The 19,433-nt window shown below is 48.3% G+C and overlaps 1 protein-coding gene across 1 annotated transcript in view; it reads left to right on the forward strand.

Moving 5' to 3' along the window:
• The window catches only part of TACC2 (transforming acidic coiled-coil containing protein 2), a 261,013-nt gene that overhangs the window by 123,673 nt on the left and 117,907 nt on the right, over positions 1 to 19,433 (forward strand). Inside the window, 1 exon segment of the mRNA XM_030940741.1 lies at positions 15,299 to 15,424. Within this exon segment, the coding sequence (XP_030796601.1) occupies positions 15,299 to 15,424 (126 nt within the window).

The raw sequence follows: 19,433 nt of genomic DNA on the forward strand, positions 1-19,433 counted from the left end.
ACAGTAACTCTGGGGAGAAAGAAATGGAAAGAGAAAGCAGCTGCCCCATTGGCTCATTTCAGGTTATTTACAGTCCCGCTAATTCTTCTCATTCTGTGGTTGTGTCCAGCTCGGTCCTCTGAGGTCCAGGAGCTATTCTGGTGTCTGCATCATTTAGAATAGATGGCTCCTGGCTAGCATTCTTGCATTGAAGCTCCTTGAGGGCATGGGGGTTGATTTCATATCATGACTGTTCCCCAGTGGGGCACATTCTAAATTGAGAAGAGACAGTAAGCAGCTAGATCATATGGCCATTAACAGGATCCGTTTTCTTCTTCCTTTTATACCCAGGACACCCCTCCCTCCATCCCTTGGGCTTGCTGTGGCTCCTACTTTCTGGCTCCCTGCTTCACACAGAACAGGAAAAGATTGAACATTACCTTTCTTTTTCTCTTTCTTTTCTTTCTTTCCTTTTTTTTTTTTTTTTTTAAGACGGAGTCTTACTCTGTTGTCCAGGCTGGAGTGCAGTTGTGTCATCTCAGCTCACTGCAACCCCCACTTCCCCAGGTTCAAACTGTTCTCTTACCTTAGCCTCCTAAGTAGCTGGGATTACAGGCATGTGCCACCACGCCCAGCTAATTTTTGTATTTTTAGTAGAGTCGGGATTTCACCATGTTGGCTGAGCTGATCTTGAACTCCTGATCTCAGGCAATCTGCCCGTCTCAGCCTCCCAAAGTCCTGGGATTACAGATGTGAGCCACCGCACTCAGCCTAGATGTTACCTTTCATACCTTGGCTGAAACCGGTTCATCCCAGCAACTTAGCTTAGCAACTTAACCACATAACATACAGGCCTAGGACTCTGTATTCTAGAACTCCCACGTTGTCTTGTGGTCAGCCGTGTGCCAGGGTCTCTCCCTGATGGCTGAAAACCCCTGCGTCATTGCTCTCTGCATCCTCAGTACCTTGTATTGCGTTTGGCAGAACAGATTTTCGGCAGTTTCTTGTTGAATCAGCTAATGAATCGTCTCCTCTCTGGAACTATAGGCTGTAAGGCTTTGCTTCTTGTTTACGTCCTAGACCTGGTTGCATTGCAGGGAGAGGAAATGGAGGTAATTTTGCTGTTTGTATGGTTTTGGAATCAGGGAAAATCTGTGACTCTGCTAAGATCCTGAGGACTGAATGACGTTTTTCTAAACACCAACTAAGATTTTGCCTCATCTATGTAAAAATACTGGCGGCATTTGTTGAGACTTCAGTTTGTTGTTTGTGAGCTAAGTGGCCTGTTCTCAGCCTGAAAAAGTTAGAGAGGAAGCTGATTGTGGCCTGAATTAAGTGTTAGCTAGACAGATCTGGAGGCAGAAGCTATTAATACCATTCTGTTAGTGCTATTTTCCATGAACCCATGCTGTGTATTGAGGACCTGTAGTGAGATGATGCTATGCTTTACATGTTTTTTAAATTGTGATTAAACAAACCACATAACATGTACCATCGTAACCATTTTTAAGTGTAGAGTTCGGTGGTGTTAAGTATTTTCATATTATCGTGAAACAGATCTCCGGGACCTATTCATCTTGCCAATCCGAACATCTGTACCCATTAAACAACAATTTCGCTTCTTCCCTTCTCTCCCCAGACCCTGGTAACATCATTATACTTTCTGTTTCTACATATACTTTTTGTTCTTATGTCTTTTAACAGTCTTTCAAGTAATGCATTTATCTCCATTTTACAGGTTCAGAAACTGAAGTTCAAAGAGTTTAATGAACTTGCCTAGGGCTTATAAATGGCGAGTAAGTGGCAGAGCCGGATTCAGGCTCAGATCTATGTCCAAGGTCTGTACTCTTTGTACTGTACTTGCTGCCCCTGCCCACCTACCCTCCTGGACCCCTCCATGTGATTTCTGTGCCCATTGTTCTGGTGAGTCAGTGCACCTGTGGTTTGGTACACTGGGTTTGGGTATCCTCAGCCGAGATCTTGATCCCAGAGGGGCTGGCCCATTCAGCTGGCTTTGTGTTGCTTTGATCAGGAGGACAGCTACACTTCCACTCACCTGACTGTATAGCTTCTCCCAGCATCTGGCTGGGTTTATTTGTTATCTTTTGAGAGGAACATCAGGCTGGGCATGGTGGCTCACTCCTGTAATCCCAGCACTTTAGGAGGCCAAGGCGGGTGGATCACCGAAGGTCGGGAGTTCAAGACCAGCCTGGCCAACATGGTGAAACCCTTTCTCTAGCTGGTGTCTATTAGCTGGTGTGGTGGTATGCACCTGTCATCCCAGCTACTTGGGAGTCTGAGGCAGGAGAATTGCTTAAACCTGTGAGGCAGAGGTTGCAGTGAGCCAAGATCGCGCTGCTCTACTCTGGCCTGGGCGACAGAGCGAGACTCCTTCTCAAAAGAAAAAGAAAGAACATTGGCTGCCATCTCCCTGCCTTGTCCTCCCAGAGTAATTTCCTCTCCTTTGAGCTTGCCATAAAATTCAGTCCTTGGGCTCATTAATCCCGAAGGATGTGGGAACAACAGTAGTCTAATTTTAAGGGGTGATTAAATTGTGTATGAGGAGAAGGTTCCCTTTCCGTCCTGCAACCTGCCCTTCCCCGCAGTAAGGTCTCCTGGGGAGCTGGAGCTGTGAGTCAGCAGGTCACCCCCTGCCTCCCGTCCTTAACTCCTAACCAGGAGCTGCTCTGCTTCCCTGCCTGGCCTCGGGGTTGGGCCAACATGGGCACTGATCACGACTTCCTCTAAGCCAACCTTTCTCAGCCAGGAGACCCTGGGTTTCAGATCAAAAGATTGTTTGGGCTGGAAGGGACCCTAGAGATGAATAGTCGAAACCCTCATTGGGTGGAAGAGGCACCCACAGCCCTGGGAGGGGAAGGATCTTATGCCCCCACCCCCTGGTGGTTAGAGCCACTGCTGATGCCCTGGCTGGCTGCACACACCCTCTTTCTAGGGAGGCAGCACTCACTCGGCTCTCAGCATGCCACTCCCTCTTCATAGCACATCATGAGTCAACGCTACTCTGAGGCTATAGGATCCTTCGCTGAGACAACTGGAGTCAGAGTGGCTGGGATGGAGCTCAGCCCTGCGTGGCCTTGGGGAGAGGGACTTCCTGCTGTCACATTGCTCATAGTGACGAAGGGCCTGCACAGAGCCTGGCGCATGCTGGGTGCTCATAAACATTGGTGTCCTTCACTTGCTGCCACCTGTATTCATTCTTTTTTTTTTTTTTTTTTTTTTTTTTGAGACGGACTCCTACTCTGTTGTCCAGGCTGGAGTGCAGCAGCGTGATCTCGTGATCTCGGTTCAGCTCACTGCAACCTCTGCCTTCCGGGTTCAAGTGATTCTCCTGCTTCAGCCTCCCGAGTAGCCGGGATTATAGATGCGCGCCACCATGCCCAGCTAATTTTTGCATTTTTTGGTACAAACGGGGTTTCTTTCACCTTGTTGGCCAGGCCAAAATCCTGACCTCAGGTGATTCTCCCGCCTCGGGCTCCCAAAGTGCTGGGATTACAGGCGTGAGCCACCGCGCCCAGCCTTTTATTCTTTCTTAATCCACACCCCAGTTGATATTCAAATAGAGCCTGGGGTGCTTGAAGGAGCAGCCTCTGCACCTGAGACACACACCTGGGCATGTAGGCGAGGCGAGAGGAAGGGTCCTGTGTACTTTGAAACAGTACATTCTGTATTTTATGTTCGGGAAATAGCACATCCCGTAGTGTCTGTCTTAATGACGCCATCATTTGTGGAGCACTTTGTGTGTGCTGGGCACCTTGCTACAGAAACGTTCACATGACTGGTCACAAGGAATCTTCTCCGTTCCCTTTCCAGGAAGGACTGTCATTGCCATCTTTGACAGATGAGGATACTGAGGCTCTGAGAGGACCTTTTTCAAGGTTGTACAGCTGTTTATTGCTGGAGTGGGCTCAGGCTTGGGCAGTCTGGCCCTGGGCTCTGGCCTCCTGTCACCTGCCCTATCCTACCTCTCAAGGGATAGGAGGAGTGGCATTTTATTTCTTCATCTGTGAAGGCTCCCAGGCATCAAGGAGTGTCTAAAAAACTGTTTAGGACTTAAAAAAATTTGACTTCAAAATGTGACAAGCACAGCTCATAATCGAAACGGGCAAATGTGCACTTTCATGTGGCTGCAAAGCATCACGATGTATCAGCCTCATTGGCTCCTGGGCCTGGGCCTGGGCCTCTTCTTTGGTTCATTCATTCCAGTAAATGCATTTGCCGACTGTGGGCTGAGAATTCAGCAGGGAAGGTAGAGGTCCTTGCCCTGTTGTTGGGGGCCACGATTGCACTGCTGGCTCTGCCACCTCTCCCTCCCCTGCCAGAGGCCTCTGCTGCCTCCCGTGCCTCCCCTGGGGCTGTGCCGCTGAACTCTGGACAGGGAGCTATGGTGTGCCCACTAGAGGAAAGACCTGGGGTGACGGGGAGGGGGTGGCAGTTTGGGTTTCCAGACAAGGACAGGGCCATGGTTCTTGCCATGGATCTCTTTGCCAGGTCGTTTAATTCCTTGAGTCTCGATCTCCTCTCCTCTTCTATAAAATAACTTGTCTGCCTCCTTCATAGCGGTGATGAGGAATCATAAAAGCGGCATTTGGCAAAGCTCTAAGATACTATACACATATAAGTTACTAAGTACTTTTTAAAAGTATTTCTTTCTTTTTTTTTTTTTTTTTTTTTTTTAATAGCTGAAGGCTCCATCTTTAAATTGCTGGACTTTCTCATTCAAGAGTGGAAAATCTCTGTCCTCCCTGCATGGGCTTCAGGGTCCGTTTGATAAGCTGCTTTCTTCAGGGTCCTGTGGGAGACATCTTCTTGTTCGTTAGCTTGCATCAGGCCCAGAGCATGCTATGGGACTTTCTGGCTCCTGTGCTCTTGGATGTGGGTCCCAGTCCTGACTCTGTTCTTCGCCCTTTTACGGGGAAGGGCTGCCTGAGTGAGTGCGTGCAAAGCCCTTCGCACAACACCTGGCAAACAGAAGTGCTTACAATGTGAGCTGCCCTTATGACTGCTGTTATCATTAGTTCTTTTATTGTAATTATTTAAATGTGTTATAATATTTCACATATATTCAAATTTCATCACCAAAAAATAAAATCGGCATGCTTGCAACATAGGTGAAGTCCCTCAGGTCTCAGGGCCACAGTTTCTCCTCTGCTTCTGAGAGAGGTTGCCCTCTCTGGTTTTAGAAATCTTTTTTTTTGAGAGAGTTTCCTTACCCAGGCTGGAGTGCAGTGGCACAATCTCGGCTCACTGCAACCCCTACCTCCTGGGTGCAAGTGATTCTCATGCCTCAGCCTCCAGAGTAGCTGGGACCACAGGTGCACGCCAACATACCCGGCTAATTTTTTTGTATTTTTTAGTAGAGACAGGGTTTTGCGACGTTGGCCAGGCTGGTCTCAAACTCCTGAGCTCAAGTGATTCACCCACCTCGGCCTCCCAAAGTGCTGGTATTACAGCTGTGAGCCACCGCGCCTGGCCTGGTCTTAGAAATCTTATTACTCACCTGGCCCCACCCCCGTGCCTGGCCTGCAGGGATGCCAGGCCACACTTTCCACCCATTTGCCAGATCCAGAAGAGATGAGTTGTTTTTCATCATAACTAAAAAGCACAGCATGCTTGTGCCAAGGAACCTGTGGAACCCACCTTTCAAAGCGCAGCTGGGGTCTGTGGGCCCCTCACCCAGAGGAATGCCAAGGGTGGCTCTGGAAAGGATGCCCTGTGTGTTCCACATGTCGTGGTGCCGGTGCTGTGGCTTCTAACTGTGGCCAGTTGGGTCATGCCCAGCCTAAAACTGGCCATGAAAATGCAGATCTCGGAAGATTCCATTTTGCTGACTTATGACAGGCTTTGCTTCTCTTTTCAAAACCGGAGTCAACAGATGTGAGCAGCCCGGGGCTCAGCTTTCACTCTGTTGGTGAGAACTATGCCGGTGTTCTGAAGTGGGGTGCACAGTTTCCGGGGAGCCTGTTCTTGAATTGGGTTGCGGTAGAGTCATTTTTTTTTTTTTTTTTTTTTTGAGATGGAGTTTCAATCTTCTTGCCCAGGCTGGAGTGCAGTGGCACGATCTCGGCTCGCTGCAACCTCTGCCTCCCGGGGTTAAGCAATTCTCCTGCCTCAGCCTCCAGAGTAGCTGGGATTACAGGCACGCATCACCATGCCCAGCTAATTTTTGTATTGTTAGTAGAGACGGGGTTTCTCTACTATGTTGACCAGGCTGGTCTCGAACTCCTGACGTCGTGATCTGCCTGCCTCGACCTCCCAATTGTAGGCATGAGCCACTGCGCCTGGGCTCTTTAATCTTTATTAAAGGTAAATCAGTAATAATACCAGAGGTCTAAGGTTTTGTGTGCAAGGCATACAGTTAATAACATAGTCTTCCAGCCATTAGATGTTCAAAACCCAAATCATCTTTGATTGTTCTTCATGTCCCTTCCCTCCACACCTAGTGTCAGGTAGATGTCATGAAGCCTCTGGAACGACTAACTCCACCTCCTCTGCAGTGGTCCCAATGTGTCCTGCATCACCTGGCACCTGAACTGTTCCAAAGCTCTTGCTTCGGCTTCATTGCCTGCATTTCTTGCCCCCTCCAATTAATCTCCACTGTGGCACAGTCATTATCTTCTGAATATTCTGCCACTGGCCTGTGTTTGAATCTCTCATGCTCCCCATTGCCCCAGGACAACAGGCTCATAGCCTGAGCGTCTGAGGTTCCGGGGCCCCTGTCACACTGGCCCCAGCCCCAGCTGTTCAGCTAAATGTCCCCCCAGCTGCCCGATGCTGCTAAAGTGGGTGGCACATCACACTGTGTCCTCCAGACCCAAACGGAGCTCCATGCATGCTGGAGAGTGGCTCTTTGCCTGCATGCCTTTGCCCAAGAAGTTCTTTTTTTTTTTTTTTTTTGAGACGGAGTCTCGTTCTGTCACCCAGGCTGGAGTGCAGTGGCCGGATCTCAGCTCACTACAAGCTCCGCCTCCCGGGTTTACGCCATTCTCCTGCCTCAGCCTCCCGAGTAGCTGGGACTACAGGCGCCCGCCACCTCGCCCGGCTAGTTTTTTTTGTATTTTTTTAGTAGAGACGGGGTTTCACCGTGTTAGTCAGGATGGTCTCGATCTCCTGACCTTGTGATCCGCCCGTCTCGTCCTCCCAAAGTGCTGGGATTACAGGCTTGAGCCACCGCACCCGGCCAGAAGTTCTTATTTGTTTGTCTTGAGTACAATTCCTGATTTACAGAAAAGTTATAAGAATACTACAAAAACCTTCCATGTTCCCTTTCCCAGATTCCCCAGTCATTGACATTTTACCACGTGTGCTGTGTCATTCATCCTCTCTATATATATCCATCATTGCTACTTTTTCTGAATCATTTGAGAGCAAGTTTCAGACATGAAGTTGCCACCCTCCAGGAAAACAAAAACCAAAACAACCTCCACCCTCCCCGCTTCCCCCTAATGTGCCTTTCTTGCAAACACTCCTGCACGATGCCAGCGCAGCCCTGCAGCTGGGAAGTCGCCATCCAGTCCTCAGAACCTGCTCGGATTCACCAGCATATACCTTTTTCCATCTGATCCAGAATCCAGTCAAAAAGCATGTGCCGTGTTCTATGTCATGCCCCCAGACTCTCCTTCCATCTGGAATAATTCCTCAGTCTCTCCCTGTCTTTCGTGACTTTTTTTTTTTTTTTTTTTTTTTGAGACAGGGTCGTACTTCTGTCGCTCAGGTTGGAGTGCAGTGGCTCAGTCACAGCTCACTGCAGCCATGAACTCCTGGGCTCAGGTGATCCTCCCACGTAGCTGAGCCTACAGGTGTGCGCCACCATGCCCAGATAAATTTTTGTATTTTGTATTTTAGTAGAGATGGGGATTTGCTATGTTGCACAGGCTGATCTTGAATTCCTGGACCCAAGGGATCCTCCTGCTTCAGCCTCCCAAATGCTGGGATTACAGGCATGAGCCACCACGCCTGTCCCATGACCTTTATAAGTACAGCTCCTTCACGCTGGAAGAAGTCCCTCAATCTGTGTCACCTAGTTTCTTCGTGGCTAGGCCCTGGCTGTCTGCTTTGGGCAGGGATTTCACAGAAGTGATGTTCTGCCATGCCAGGGCACAGGGCATGGACTCTTTCACCACAGAGGATGGCCAATTTGGTGCCTACCAGGTTTATTGGCTGTAAAGTCATCATTTTCCCCTTTGTAATCAGTCAGCATTTGGTGGGAAGATACTCAAAGGCTACACAATATCCTTTACTTTTTTTTTTTTTTTTTTTTTTTTGAGAGGGAGTCTGGCTCTGTTGCCCAGACTGGAGTGCAGTGGTGCAATCTCAGCTCACTGCAACTTCTGCCTCCCAGGTTCAAGTGATTCTCCTGCCTCAGCCTCCTGAGTAGCTGGGACTCCAGGTGTGTGCCACCATGCCAGGCTAATTTTTTGTATTTTTAGTAGAGACGGGGTTTCACCATGTTGGCCGGGATGATCTTGATCTCCTGACCTCGTGATCCACTTGCCTCGGCCTCCCAAAGTGCTGGGATTACAGGCGTGAGCCACCACGCCCAGCCTAGCCTTTCTTTCTTTACACGCTCCTGCCTGCCTTGGCTTCCTTTGATGGCTCTTCCTTGAATTGAGTGCCACCATTAAGGTTTCTTCCATGGCAGTTTTCTGTTTGTATTACCCCTCCTACATGGACTAACTAGCTGGCATTGTATTGTAAGGGGGGGCTTTCCCTTCTTCCCTATTTGTTCATGTCTTTTATTTAGATCTAAATGGGCTCATAGATTATTACTTTTATTCCATGGTTTATAATCCAGAACTGTGTGTGTGTGTGTGTGTGTGTGTGTGTGTGTGTGTGTGTGTGTGTTTGATGTTCAAATAGTCCCAGATTTGGCAGTGGCAGCCCCTTTTAGGTGGTTCTCATGTCCTTTAACACGACTCCCCCAAGGAAAAGCTGGGACGTAGGTACATGAATGTGCACATGTTTGTGTGCACACAGCCTTCCACACCTAGTTCTGGGTTTGTCTGATCCCTCTGATCGAAGCCCTGCCCTGAGGGATCTTTGGAGTCCAACCACCTTCTGTATATGCAAGCACTTCTCTGATTGTGAGAACCTGGCTCCTATTATCCTTGATGCTGGATACTATTCTTTGTAATAAATAACAAGGAAGGGAACAGAAGCCTTTCTGACAGAACCAACCTGGAGAGAGGAAGGGAGAAGCTTTTTTTTTTTTTTTTCATCTGGAAAGCCCTTTGCACACATTAGCCTATTGAAGCACTTTGCTTGATTCAGCTATTCTCCTCTCAGGACCTTCCTGTATCATCCCAGTCTGTAGAATCCTGGGTTTCTGTGGCAGTTTGTTCTTCTGTTACCACCTGCTATGCTGTGAATGTTTGTATCCCTCTCAGCCCCAAAATTCCTGTGTTGAAATCCTAACCCCCAAGGTGATGGCATGAGGAGGTGGGGCCTTCGGGAGGTGATTAGGCCATAAAGGCGGAGCCTTTGTGAATGGGATTACTGCCCTTATAAAAGAGGTCCCACAGCGCTGCCTTGCCTCTTCTGCCACGTGAAGATGCAGGGAGAAGGAGCTGTCTGTGAACCAGGAAGGGGTCCTCATGAGACACTGAACCTGCTGGTGCCTTGATCTTGGACTTCCCAGTCTCCAGAACTGTGAGCAATACATCTCTGTTGTTCATAAGCCACCCCATCTATGAGGTTCTGTTGTAGCAGCCTGAGCCAATGAAGACACCACCCTTCACAGTTCTCCTTGCTTTGGACTTTCAGCTCCTCAGGCTCAATGAGCCCGTCACCCCTGGAGTGTGCGATCCCCATGGAATCCACCCCAGTGCCCGCCTTGGTGCTCTTCCTGTGGCATGGATCCTATGTACAGAACTGAAGATGTGGGCTTTTAAGGCCGGAACCTGAGCGTCTTCCTTTTTGGGCAGAGTCCATTCCACCAGTCTCCGAAAGGGATGACTCATGGCCCTTTGCAGAAGCACTTGTTAGTAGTACAGGCTTCCCTCCCTGACATTCCAGTGGCAAATCAACCCTTTGCTGGCCTGACTAAATTTATAGTGGGCTGGCCCCGGCAGCTGCTGGCAGCAGCTGGTGGTTGAAATCTGACAGATTTTTTTTTCCTCTGAAAAATATTTCAGTCACTCTAGTCCCAGAACCACCACCAGCAGAACTTAGAAGCTGTTTATAGCCTCTTACAGTTGTTCTGAGAAGAGCTGTTTTAGAAGAATCCTCCCATTTCCCCAGAAATCCCCTCCCATCCTTAGCCACCTGGAAAATATTCAGATCATTACGAAGTCAGAATGGGTCTGGAAGTGACAGCACAATGTCAATTTGACAATTTATTTCTTTGTAGCAGTTTCATATGGTTGAGCCTAATGTATATGCATCCATACACATACGTGTTTATTTTTAACTTATAATGATTTGGTATGGAAGGTTTGTAGATCTTTATTCAGAGCCTGTTGACTCTTGATTTATGCACCGTTCTAACAACTTCCACCATGTTTCTTAGCCTGTAGTCTGTTAGAAGGAGAGAACTGCAAGGCAGAAGGTGGCAGGGGGAGGCAGGTGAGTGGGTAGCAAGAAGTGATAACTGACAGCCTGGAGAGCGAGGGACAAGGCTGAGTCAGAGTTCTTGGTGATCGAGTAGTCCAACGCCTTCACTTTTCCAGACAGAAAGGCTAAAGCTCAGAGAAGTCCCCTGGCTTAGATCCCATGGTGGGGCTGGACTGGAATCCAGTCCCCTCAACCTCACATACAGTGGTTGCATTTGGTGCCACAGCACCAATGTCACTCACTTATGTCATAGTTGCCGAGGACGACTGAATGTCATTGAGAAAGTATTTAATTATGTTCAAGATCCTCTGTCTCAAAAAAGTCAGGGAAGTGTTTATGATTTGAAAAATAATTCCATTCCAAAGAGTTTAGATGAAAATGCCATCATGTAGAATATGTGGGCAGATATGTTTTATTCCAGATCTTCTTTGCTGGGACCTCATTTTCCCCCAGTGGTGCCTAATGGACGAAGCCTGGCCGCATTCCCGCTCTGGAATGAGGCGGACAAGCTTAGGTCCTCCCAGTGGAAAATATGAGTACAGAAGTGAGGAAAAGACAGTGGCTTTCTGATTGTCTCCACCTCTGAAAGCTTTCACTGAGCCATAGGTGGAAGTTGTTCCCTGGCACTTAAAATAACTTCTTACATATGGTTTCTAATTTATTTTACTTATAAAAGTTGTATATATTCAGCATAGAACTAGAAAGTGGAGATAAATTTCATTAAGAAGAAAAAACACAAATGATTTTTCACCACCAAAAGAGAATTACCATTAACACCTTGGCAATACTTGTCCAAATTGCTTCATTGTTCAGGCTATTATGCTCACACTGTCTCTTTCTGTCTCTGTCATGTGCTCGTGTGTGTATGTCTATACATGGACTCTATAGACACACATACCCATGTATATCGATATATACATAAAATGTGGATCATGCTGGTAAGTTTTTTCAACCGATGTTTAATTAATAATGGACATGTTTACATCTAGATACATGAAAATCTATCTTATTTTTATTATCATTATTATTATTATTATTTGAGATGGAGTTTTGCTCTTGTCACCCAGGCTGGAGTGCAGTGGCACAATCTCCACTCACTGCAACCTCCAACTCCCGGGGTCAAGCGAGTCTCCTGCCTCAGGTGCCCGCTACCACACCTGGCTAATTTTTTGTATTTTTAGTAGATACGGGGTTTCACCATGTTGGCCAGGCTGGTCTCAAACTCTTGACCTCAGGTGATCCGCCTGCCTCAGCCTCACAAGGTGCTGGGATTACAGGCGTGATCTACCATGCCTGGGCTACTTTATTTTTTAAACAGCTGCAAACAAGCCCATCCTATGTCTGTGCCTTAATTTGATGAACTGCCCTCTACTGTTGGGCATTTTGGTTGTTTCCAGATTTTTTGCCATCGTGATTACAGTTGTGATCAGCATATTTGTCCATGCCCTTAATTATCTCCTTAGAATGAATTCTTGGAAGAACCATGGCTGTGTCAAAGGAAACAAAGGCTTTTATGGCTTTCAATGTGTGTTGCCAAAACTTTGGAGCTCTGTTTTTCCACTCAGATTTTATGACTTTGGAAAGTGCCATGGTCTGTAGTTTAGGATTCTACACATTGTGATTCACCAAGACACCCTTCCGGAGCTCCTGCCATCCTCCCTCTTCTGGGCTCACTGCTTCTTCCATTTCTGTTCGCAGGGATCTCTCTCTCTCTCTGACTCCTTGGGTGTGGTCGCAGGGCTTCAGGATCTTGTTCTGGGGGAATTGGAACGGTGGTGGGAACAAGGAGAATGGAGAATAAGCAGTAAAGTGTGGGTGCACACATGTGCTAGTCCAATTGTATTGAGAGGATAGTTGTGGGAAATTCACCCTGGACCTCCCCACTGTCTTTCATCTCAATGCCAAAGGCACTTTATGGCTGAACATTGGGTTGGTGCTTCAGGCTGATTCTTCTCCCTAGGATCAAGTCCCACTTCTTTGACCTGGCCTTCTGATCTGGCTCCCGTCCACCTCTCCTCCTCATGGTCCCCGCCTTTTTTTTTTTTTTTTTTTTTTTTTTTTGAGATGGAGTATCCCTCTGTCGCCCAGGTTGGAATGCGGTGGCGCAATCTCAGCTCACTGCAACCTCCACCTCCTGGGTTCAAGTGATTCTTGCACCTCAGCCTCCTGTAGCTGGGATTACAGGCACATACCATCATGCACAGCTAATTTTTGTATTTTTAGTAGAGATGGGTTTTCACCATGTTGGCCAGGCTGGTCTTGAACTCCTGACCTCAAGTGATCTGCCCACCTTGGCCTCCCAAACTGCTGAGATTACAGGTGTGAGCCACTGTGCCCAGCCAGACTCCCCTTTCTTTATCTATACTCTAGTTGCAGTGACTTTTTGCAGGTCCTCTAGAATACGAAACTCCTTCCTGATTCAGGGCTTTCAAATACGTGACTCCCTGAATGGGGAATAGGGCTGAGGGTGGGGGTATACTCTTCCTTATTTAAGCTTTAAAATTTTTTCTCGAGACAGGGTCACACTATGTTGCCCAGGCTGGTCTTCAACTCCTGGCCTCAAGCGATCCTGCAGCCTCAGCCTCCCCAAAGTGTTGGGATTACAGGCATAAGACACTGTGCCCAGCCCCTCTTCCTTCCTCTTACTCTTCAACCTGTGGAACAAAGCCAAGTGTGGAGATTAAGAGCATGACTCCTGGGGTCAGGCTTGGGTTTGTATCCTGGTTCTGCCACTTACCTGCTGTGCAACCTTGGATAAACTGCTCAGCCTCTCTGTGCCTTAGTTTTTACATCTGTAAAGTGTGTTTAATAATAGTATCCACCTCAAAGGGTTTGTTGTGAGGATCAAATACAGTGCTGTCTATATGCAGTTAGAACAGTTCCTGGCACGTAGTAAGCATCAGGAAACATTTGTTGTTACTGAGCTGGCCTCAGCATGCTCACCACACCACAAAGAAGTTTTCCACAACCCCCATTGTGGGCCAAGATTTCTTAGTTTGTGTTCTCATGACCATCTGCACCTTCCTTCTTAGCAGTTACTGCAGTTGTTACTAAATAAATAAGCATTTAAAAAAAATGTGTGGGCCGGGCAAGGTGGCCCACGCCTATAATCCCAGAATTTGGGGAGGCTGAAGTGGGAGAACTGCTTGAGCCTGGGAAATTGAGGTTACAGTGAGCTGTCATGGAGCCACTGCATTTCAGTCTGGGTGACAGACGGAGACCCTGTGTCCAAAAAAAAAAAAAAAATCTGACTCTTGCCTGAAGTTGTCCCGTGAGAGATCCCATGAAGGTAGGGGCCGCTGCTCTCTTGTTCACAGCAGAGAATTGGTTTTCAATAAGGATCTGATCAAGGAGTGGAAAGAATGGTTCTGCTACTTATGGCTACAGAGAGGAGTTCATCAGAAAGTCACTCAGGGACCTCCTCGATGAAATAATAGGGTAACTGACTACAAGACTATGGATGTCCAAGGACTGAGCCTCTCCTAGCTTCCCAACCTAGCCTATGCTTGGAGGTTGCAGACTCTCTCAGTCCATAAAGGACCAGGGTTGTTTTTAAATTTCTAACTCATCATAGATGAAAACTTTAAAAAATATAACTAAATGAATTGCTAGAAAATGAAATAAAACTCAAGGCCAGCATTTCTCAACCTTGGCACTATTGATGTTCTGGGCCACATAGTCCTTTGTCTTGGGGACTGTCCTGTGCGTGGTAGGATGTTGAACCTGTCCTTTTATTATTAGATTTAACAGACATGAACGTACGCTATCAAATTGCTACAAAGGGGCTGGGCGCAGTGGCTCACGCCTATAATCCCAGCACTTTGGGAGGCCGAGGCAGGCAGATCACTTGAACCCAGAAGTTTGAGACCAGCCTGGCCAACATGGTGAAACCCCAACTCTACTAGAAATGCAAAAATTAGCCAGGCGTGGTGGTGGGTGCCTGTAATTCTAGCCACTCGGGCAGCTGAGGCACAAGTATTGCTTGAACCCATGAGGTGAAGGTTGCAATAAGCAGAGATCATGTCACTGCACTCCAGCCTGGGTGACAGAGTGAGACAGTCTCAAAAAGAAAAGAAAAGAAAGAAAAGAAAGGGGGGGTGAGGAGAGAGAGAGAGAGAGAAGGAAGGAAGGAAGGAGGGAGGGAGGGAGGGAGGGAGGGAGGGAAGGAAGGAAGGAGGGAAGGAAGGGTCTACAAAGGTTTCTAAACACTTACTTAAGGTTTCTCTACTAATGTTGGCATAGACTGGTGACAGACCCTGCTTTGAGCAGCACCAAACTCATCCCTCATAGAAAGGGAAACTGAGGCCCTGCTCAGGATCCAGATAGAAATGTGCTGTTAAAACACATTGAAAACTTGGAGGAGGCCTGGTGCGGTGGCTCATGCCTGTAATCCCAGCACTTTGGGAGGCCAAGGCAGGCAGATCACCTGAGGTCAGGAGTTCGCGACCTGCCTGGCCAACGTGGTGAAACCCCATCTCTACTATAAATACAAAAAAATTAGCCGGATGTGGTGGCAGGTGCCTGTAATCGCAGCTACTCAGGAGGCTGAGGGAAGAGAATAGCCTGTACCTGGGAGGCGGAGGTTGCAGTGAGCGGAGATAGCGCCATTGCTCTCCATCCTGTACAAGTGCACGGAGATAGCGCCATTGCACTCCATCCTGTACAAGAAAAGCAAAACTCCCAAACAACAACAACCAAAAACTTGTAGGAATGTTTCTGAGTTTAGGTTCTTTCCCTTTTCTCTCCCCAGTTCACCTGTGGCAGATGATGTCATCCAGCCAGCTGCCCCCACAGACCTGGAAAGCCCATCCTTAGCTGCCTCTTCCTACCACGGTGATGTTGTTGGCCAGGGATCTACGGATCTGACAGCCCAGAGGTACGGTGGGGACCCTGGAGCTGGTGGTGAGACCCCAGGGCCCAGTCCTTGAGGCTGCCTCCCTCCCCTCCCCTCTCCTGCAGTTTCACTCCCTCTGCACACACACACAGGGTGTACACACCTGTCCTGAACAGGTGTGTGCCAGAGCTGGGGCCTCTTTTTTGACCTTAGGAATGATCTGAGATACCAGGAAGACTGTCTTCCCTGACCCGGGCCCCAACACATACAGTGGGCATTTTACGGATTTTTTTCCTATGTGGCCTTCAGGGGTCCCTATTTGAAACAGAAGCCTTCAGTGGACAGAAGGTGCTACTTCTCCTTTTTCAGGGAATGGTTGAGTTAGCTTCCTTCTGGTCTCCTGGGACAGAGCTGGATTCACTGCTCATTTTCTTTCATTTTTTGGTGGTGGTCAGACAAGAGGAGGGTCAGCAGCACATGGCAGGGGAGCCAGAGGCCTTGGGTCCCTGCTCCTGCCCTTCTGCCATGTCACCTCCCACCGGCCTCCCTTCTCCTTGCTCTTCACACCCCAGCAACCCCACACTCATCATGGTTCTCCATCTTCACTGTGCTTGGCCTGGATTCAGGCTTCACTGCTTCTTCTGCCTGCAAGCTTGGCATTTAACCCCGGGCTTTCCCAGAATCAGCCTCAGAGTCAGCTCAGATGCCCATATATGCATATATAGGCACACATGTATGCCTCCACGTGTCTCTCTCCATACACACATGTACACATGCATGTCTACATATGTACACACACGTATACATGCATGTCTACATATGTCTATACACACATGCATGTCTACATATGTCTATTACACACATGTCTATGTGTGTATGTCTCTCTGAATACACACGTACACACATTTGAACTTATGTTTATATCAGTGAAACATCTGCTTTTTGCCTGACGTTGCCTGGTGCTGGGGAAGCCATGGTGAATAGGCAGATACTGTCCCTTCCCTCCTAGAACTCATGGCCCAGTGACCCTTCCTCCAGGAAGCCTTCTCCCCAAGCTGAGAGAAACCTGCCTCTGAATTCCTGCAGTCGCCAGTTATGCCCCATGTCACTGCCCTCCACAGATGCTTGTAAATGACCTGTATCTAATTCCATCTCCTTTGCAAGACTGGTAACTCCTTGAGGGAGGAACTGGTCACCTGTAATCTCTGGAACCACAGTACCCAAGATGGCATTGGGCAGGCCCTGGAGGAATGGTGGTGACTTGAACCAGATGAGGGGGGACAGGGACCTGGGGACCAGCCCGTGCTGACCTCTTCCTTGGGGTGCAGGCAGGTAGCTGACAGCACCAAGACGCATCTTCAAAACTAGGAGGAGGTTCCTGGTAGGGGAGAAAGCAGAGGATGGGATAGACAGGGTGGGAAGCTGCAGGCGAGAAGCAGATATTCCAGGGCAGCCATGCACTGATGTGGAATTTTAGATATTCCTTTTACAGGTAGGAGGCAGCCATAGTTTTTTTTTTTTTTTTTTTTTTCCGAGACGGAGTCTCACTCTGTCGCCCAGGCTGGAGTGTAGTGGCACAATCTCTGCTCACTGCAACCTCCGCTTCCTGGGTTCAAGCGATTCTCCTGCCTCAGCCTCCCGAGAAGCTGGAATTACAGGCATGCGCCACCATGCCCATCTAATTTTTTTGTTTTTTTTTTTTAGTAGAGATGGAGTTTTGCCATGTTGGCCAGGCTGGTCTTGAACTCCTGACCCGAAGTAATCTGCCTGCCTCGGCCTCCCAAAGTGCTGGGATTACAGGCATGAGCCACCACACCCGGCCGAGTCAGCCATAGTTCTTACTTTTGTGTGAATTTAACTTCTTAAAGGAAAAACCCTAGCTGTGAACGAAGGCCCCCAACACTCAAGAAGTATACAGAAGTTTCCAGTGAGAAGTGGGGCACCCCCTTCCTGTCTCTCCTATTCCTCCCGCTCTTTGTCCCATTTGGCTCCCTGACCACCACCGTTTTAGGAAGACCCAGGGGCGTCTGGCTGTAGCCAGTGGGGCACACCCTCCCTTGGCGAAGCCTGGAAGGGAGCCGAGATCACTCTCACCCGATGCTTCCATCTTACAGTCGAGGGATGCGGGGACACGAGGAAGCTCTGAGCAGAGGATGGTGCTGGACTTGGCTGGATGGCTCTCCGAGAGCTGCAGTCCAGCACGGGGTGTGATGGGTGCTTCTGAAGGCCCCTCCCATGCCTGAGATTGCGTGTTTTAAGTGATTTGTCCCAGGCTCCATAGTAGGTGAGTGGTGCATGCTCTTAAAGCTCCTTTTGCCTGGATACTTCCTGCGCTCCAGGCACCATGCTGGGTGTGTTTCATTGAGTGTCTCCGTAAATCCTCACGCCAGCTGTAGACGGTGGGAGCTGCTGTCATGGCCGCCATTTCACAGTTGAGCAGACTGGGGCTCAGAGACATTAACATAGCTAGTAAGTGGCAGCGCTGGGACTGCAGCAGCTCTGGCCCCGCTGCCCACCTGTGTTCTGAAACATCCACTGGCAGAGCTGCAGGAGAGCTAGGCTTCCTCAAGACTCCGTGTCCTGGGGCCCCGCCTGTATCCGTGGTCTCTCTCTAGTCCAAAGAAGGTAATGCATTAGGTAATGCAGTTGTGTTACCTATAACCCTGACCAGGAGTGACCACAGAATGCAGGAAGGGACCAGTGGCTAAGCAGAGATGTCGGTGCTGAGAACTCAGCCAGCTTCTTGCCTTTTCTCCTTATGGAAAGATTCAGACCTCTGTGCAGAAGGCAGGCATGATTAAAACTGGGGGCAGTATTTGACTAAGGAATGAGCAATTTTGGTGCCTTGTCAGTGTTACTGAACATTTATCCAGAGTTGTGTTGTTTTGTTTTTACTGGATTGGTAGAAAAGAGATAGTTCTGTTAAGACCAAGGATTGGTCTGACTTTGGTCACCAGATGCCTCTGTAAAATACAGTAGGTCCTCATTGGCAGATTCCATATTTGCGAATTTGCCTTCTCACTAAAATGTATTGATCACCCCAGAATTGATACTCGTGGTCCTTTGTCAGTCATTTGCGGACACGTGCAGAGCTGCCCAGCACGCACGTTCTCACCTAAGGTTTAACAAGGCAACACCCTGCCTTCTTGTTGTGGCTCTGGCACTGTAAACAGGTGTCCTTGTGTGGCATGTTTAGTTCAATTGTTGTGCTTTTCATTGGTGAATACATTATTTCAAAGGAGCCCTGAGCATGATGCTGAAGTGCTCTCCTAAGTGCAGTGATGGGCCTCGGGGCGAAAAGTTGTGCTTCAGAGAAGCTTCGTCCTGGCATGAGGTGTAGTGCTGGTGGCTGTGAATTCAGTGAAACAAAATTACCTATTAAAGAAGGCGTCTTTCAACAGAAGCACACATGGAACAAGGTTATGTTTTGGTTGATTGGCTGATGAAAATGTTGTGCCCAGAAACTCACAGGAACCTAACCCTATATTTCCTCTAGACGCAATAATTAAGTGTTTCCTAATTCAGGGTTCATGGCGACTTGATAGAACGTTACTGTAAATAGCAAGAATCAACAGCGCTCCACCTTGCCCATCTGATGGAGAAACTAAGCAGGCTGTTGTAGTGTACAGTGGCGATTTAACCACAGCAGTGGCCCCACCACCCCATCCACCTGCAATCGCTGTGCACTTTCTGCTTCCCGCAAGGACAGAGGCAGAGGGTGGGATGCAGGAGGAGGGGAGGGATGAACATGGGGCAGGGGGCAGGCTGTAACAGTCTTCAGGAGAGGTGTGCCCTTTCAGTAGTTTAAATTTAAAAATTAAATCAAAATGTGTGTGTGTGTGTATGTGTGTATACACATGTATATAGATGTGTGTGTATATATACATATATATGTGTGTGTGTGTGTATATATATGTATTTTAGATGTAGTCTTGCTCAGTCTCCCAGGCTGGAGTGCAGTAGCACAATCTGGGTTCACTGCAAATCTGGGTTCACTGCAAACTCGGCCTCCTGGGCTCAAGCTAGTGTTCTGCCTCAGCCTCCTGAGTAG

Source organism: Rhinopithecus roxellana, chromosome 11 (genome assembly GCF_007565055.1).
Source record: "Rhinopithecus roxellana isolate Shanxi Qingling chromosome 11, ASM756505v1, whole genome shotgun sequence".
NCBI lineage: Eukaryota > Metazoa > Chordata > Mammalia > Primates > Cercopithecidae > Rhinopithecus > Rhinopithecus roxellana.